This window comes from Nelumbo lutea, chromosome 6, assembly GCF_056320005.1.
Source record: "Nelumbo lutea isolate HS-2025 chromosome 6, American lotus-T2T, whole genome shotgun sequence".
NCBI classification, from domain to species: domain Eukaryota; kingdom Viridiplantae; phylum Streptophyta; class Magnoliopsida; order Proteales; family Nelumbonaceae; genus Nelumbo; species Nelumbo lutea.
The window spans coordinates 24201770-24206546 of NC_142689.1; the positions used below are offsets into that span (position 1 = coordinate 24201770).

Below are 4777 nucleotides of genomic sequence, written 5' to 3' on the forward strand. Positions count from 1 at the left end.
TTACGTTGTGAAATTCAAAGGAGAAAGGTAGATTTTACCAAACAGAGGATATGAATTATTAAGGAGGGTGTTGTACAATGTGAATTATTTTTCTTACTTCCATCCTCTACCTGCTCCAATCCTCACCTTATTAGGGAGGTTTGAATTTTGTGGGGTCGCACTTGGACCTATCATCTCTTGCCAAAGAATAATTCAAGCCACTAGACCTGTTCATGGGCCGGGCTCAGGCCAGACTTTTACTCATCATTAATGGAAATATGCTAAACCCGAGCCCGAGCCCGACTCGACCAACAGGCCTATAACTTGTGCCCAAGCCCAGCTCTGATAAAAAGCCCGAAGCCTAAGCCTGAGCCCGAAGCCCGACCTAATAAAAAAAAATTACAAATTTCCCTATATCCCAGCTCAAATTTATTGTGGGTCGGGCTTTTTGACCAGAAGTTAAGCCCGCGGGTCTATAACATGTTCAAGCCCGTCCAAGGGCCGGGCTGGGCCAGGCTGACCCGCCGGCACATGAACAGGTCTACTAGTCACCAATCTAGTTACTGTTCTTGTTTGGCATAAAACATCCCCACTACTTGATAGGAACATTCGCATGATGTGCTCACTTGGGCAAGGTTAGCCCTTCTGTAATCCTAGTCAAAAAAATAAAAGGTTGGTCCGTCTATTTAAAGGATTCATCCCCTAATTTAACCTCTTGGTGTCAACCATATCCCGAGTTCCCGACCAAGACTTCTAACAACTCCCATCACCAACCTTTCACCCTTGCACTTCCATCCATTAATGCCATTTTACAACAAACAGAAGGAGGGAAAGAAACAAGTATAAACAAAAACAAAATTCCACCTTTCACATGCGAAATATCAACCAGAAATTTGTTTCCCAAAGTTCCTACACCACCAAAAGCTTTGACAATGATGCAAAACATCACTCACAAATAGCAACTACATACACCTCTCTACAGAGGGAAAAGAATCGAAGAAAAAATAAATCAACAAACACTTACACAAATAAAGAACAACAGAATATACATATTGCTAAATGCTAATTTTCTATGATTTACAACAAACTGCTGCTTGTGGGCTTGCCCAAAGGAACCAAACTCTACTTGACTCTCTCTCTGAGCTATTTCAATTCCCAACTCTATAGATTATAGATGCTAAAAGATAACTTGCTAGCTACACAAGGTTAACAGCAACTCAAAAACGCTTTAACCTGGCTCTAAACTCACTAGGGCATATTAACACAGAATCTACACAGAGACCTCCCTTGGTGTGTGTGCAATCAATCTGGGTCATTGAGAACTTTATCTTTGTGGGTATGCTGGGATTCTCTACGATAAAGTCCCCTACATAGTAGTGACCCCAGTTCCCCAGTTCCTCCAAATAACACTGGGACAGGGCATGTTGACCATCTGAAATTGATAGCTGGAAACGAACGGGCTTTATGTCCCAACCATGGACATGCTCTGGGTTACAGACACGGCGACCAAGTCTCTTGGAGGCTCTTCCCAGATGAAGCCTGAAGAACAGGCTATATGTTCCTGCCGCAAACTGGAATTCTACCTGTCCATCTACCTCAAACCACCAGATTTGCTGAAGATATGCAACTGAACAGAATCTACAAGGAAACATAATAACAGCAGATCAATGACTGCTTTTATCTTACTCCAATGTACAAATGGTCCATATGGATAAGAAAAAACAAAGATGTCCATGCCCATTACTCTTGAATGACAAATCAATTAATGTAGCAGGATAAAGAAAGAAAATGAAAAATGCAATCAAGTTGACGATACATTCAACATAGATCATAGTTTCTTTAGTGTCACTCAAAAAGCATGTGAACTGCCGCTAACCTGCCACTCTACGTCAAGAGTGAAAACAATATTACGCCGAGGAATCCAAATTCTATGGGATGCGTCATCAATGACATACAAGGTGCTAAAATTGAGGGCAAAGGTTCAATTAATAGTGAGTCATTAAAACCTATTTGATATAAGAATTTCAGATGTAACTTGTGGCTAGCCTCATAGACTCCATCAACAAGTCCATTTCCACCTTGATAATGTATACAATAACTTCAAAGCTGAGCAGGTCAATTTCTTTTTGCTCTCTCTCTCTCTCTCTCTCTCTCTCTCTCTCTCTCTCTCTCTCTCTCTCAAAATGAATTGTTTTTCTCCATTAAGCAATAACCAACCAAAGACAACAGCGGGCACTCTGAATTGGAGAAGAAAATAAACCATCAAATTGAGTTCATACTCCATACCACAGAGTTAAGTGGAGTCAAGTTTAAAAATAGCTTTAGTTAAACCATGCATTTCATGTTCTAGAAACTGTAAATGAAAGCAGCAAGATTTGTCAGTGAATGTTATTCATTTTGGATCCTGTCAACAGGACTGCATGAAACAGGGGAAACTAGACCATAGATTAGGAAAAATAATAGCCAAAACATATCAAATTCGTAGAGGTAGGCTTTTGCATCACATAAACGAATGGAGGGAAGTTCTATTATATTCGTAAGTATCGACCTTCCCTAAGCTGCCTTAGATGCCTAACGGTCAGCAGTCTTAAGGTTAGTTTTAACATTTTCTAACAGCAAGCTTTGCTAATTGGTGGGTAAACCTAAAGGATAGGAATTCCCCTTGACATCTGCAAAATCCTTTAATCAGGTCAGTATTCCTCTATATTAATTGTATATCAAGACAGAACATGGAAGTATTAATCATCCTTGATGACTGAATTTGCATGCAGTAGTTATGGTGCTAAGCTTCTAGATATAACTCTGTGTAGAAGAAATTGATTTATTAAAACACTCAAAACTGGAATGGCAGTTATTAAGATCTATTAACAATTCAGGACAACCAAACTGAATCCATAATCATCAATCGAGAACTCAGATCTAGGATAAAGCAAACAAACCACATAAAATAAAAGTACAAGGCTATTCAGTGAACATGCTGACAGAAGTCTGTGTCAAATGAACCTATTCAGAAGACACCCTGTGAATTTATGGACAGTGAACAATGTTTGGATGACACAAATCTAAAATTTAGGACTCAGATATAAAGCAAACTTGTTGATAGATGTTTCATCCATGCTCAATATATGTGAGATGGGCAAATCCCTTTAGTTCATGCACCTTTCCTAAGTCAGAAACTTTTATTTCAGAATTTTCTTAAAAAGAAAAGGAAGAATCACATGGGTTTTAGATCACGTAGGATTTTCTTCGAGAAACAAAGATTAAGAAAAGGAGGCCAGTTATTAAATGAAACCAACACCAATTCTCCCCCTCCCCTTCCCATTGAATTCGCAGAAACTCGAGTATGGCATTTATATCCTAACTGTACAGAAATTTAGCAGAGTCCAGGAAGACACAATCCCAAAGAGAGAATATTTTCTATGCCCATGCCATATAGCAAAAGCATACTTGGAACTTTTAAGAAGAGAGCTACTTTTTTTGCTTATAAATACCTAGACTCCTCAGTTGGGATGCGTTTCCAATACCTCCGATCATCTATCCCTGTTATCGACAAGGCCATAGAAGAGATAGACAGGCAAGTCCCACCTGTGCTCATATCCAGCCATAGTTCCTGCGAAAAGATAAAAGATTTTACAAAGACTATTGGCAAAATTTAAAACAGGAAAGCTAGAAAAGGAAGGAAAATAATAAATCCCATTAAGCCAAATCAGAGAGATGCATCGTGCATACTTTGGTGCCTCCATCGAAGGGATTGGGGTGACACAATCTGGCGTAAATCTCCTTCTTACTCAAATAAGGAGGGACTTGATCGAACACTTTCTCAATGAGGTAACGATAATTAGAAGGCAACTTAGAGTCCCAGACAAAATCAGCAGAGGAAGCATCACGAAAAGTTCGATTGAGCCGTGCCAATTTACAAATCTCAGGCGGATCCAAATACATAAGAACCATAGCGGCACAACTTTCCGGTATATCACCGAGACCAACCTTGACAGGAGAATCCCGTTCACCACTCTCCGATATAACGAAACCAGACATACCAGCCCCCATGAGCGGTGAGCCGAAGCAAATGAATGTCTGCTAACCTGTAGCCCTCAATTCCGACCACTTCACAGAGAAAAAAGAGGAGGAGGATGCCCAGACGGAACAAGTAAGATTCGAGAAACAGAAATAGAAAGAGGAGGAGAGGAAGGAGAAAGGAGAACTGGGTGGGATTCCATTTCCTTCTTGAACAAGAACGCGTACCCCCTCCGCCCCCCACCCCAACTCACATCCTCTGCTTTGTTTTTTCCTCTTAAAACCATGAGAGAGAGAGAGAGCGCGACTGACTACTAGTGCCTCGTTGGATTACATTACAGATCCACGTGTCGCCTATACCAGCGCCGTGCACTTGTTTTTGTTCTCTACACGGGCTCAAATCAGACTCAGAATATATTTATTTTAGTAAAAATTAAAATAATTTTAATAAAAAGGAAAGAGAAAGAGAGAAAAATCTTTGGATATGGGTCCATAGAGGCCCACATACATACCCACCCATTAACAGTGTGAGATCAGGCTCGGATCCCACCACAACCAACAGAACGGAATCTCGTGTGAGATAACTGGCTACACCTGAGCTGAGCCCGAGACTAGTGCAACTTGGGTCGGACCAACCCCACGGCCGGGGTGGGTCAGAGTTGACCCGTTTTCAAAGGACAACAACTATTCAAAACCTGTGAATTAGAGATCAGATGATGAAAGGTCATACTTGGTGGTCGTCAACACGTTTACACTGCAGGAAACATTCCTTGCGATGACA

General features: G+C 40.8%; 1 protein-coding gene across 2 annotated transcripts; it reads right to left on the reverse strand.

Annotated features, from left to right (window-relative positions):
* Positions 1 to 822: 822 nt before the first annotated feature.
* Positions 823 to 4301, reverse strand: LOC148847985 (F-box protein PP2-A13-like). Of its 2 annotated transcripts, none has more exons than XM_088950396.1 (3): positions 3709 to 4301; positions 3471 to 3589; positions 823 to 1617 (listed from the first exon to the last, which is right to left on the reverse strand). In XM_088950396.1, exons 1-3 carry the CDS (start codon positions 4027 to 4029, stop codon positions 1197 to 1199), a joined length of 861 nt encoding a protein of 286 aa, XP_088806522.1. In that variant the 5' UTR covers positions 4030 to 4301; the 3' UTR covers positions 823 to 1196. The 2 variants fall into 2 exon arrangements, with proteins under 2 accessions (XP_088806522.1, XP_088806523.1); XM_088950397.1 differs by having other exon boundaries at positions 3504 to 3589; positions 3709 to 4250.
* Positions 4302 to 4777: the final 476 nt, after the last annotated feature.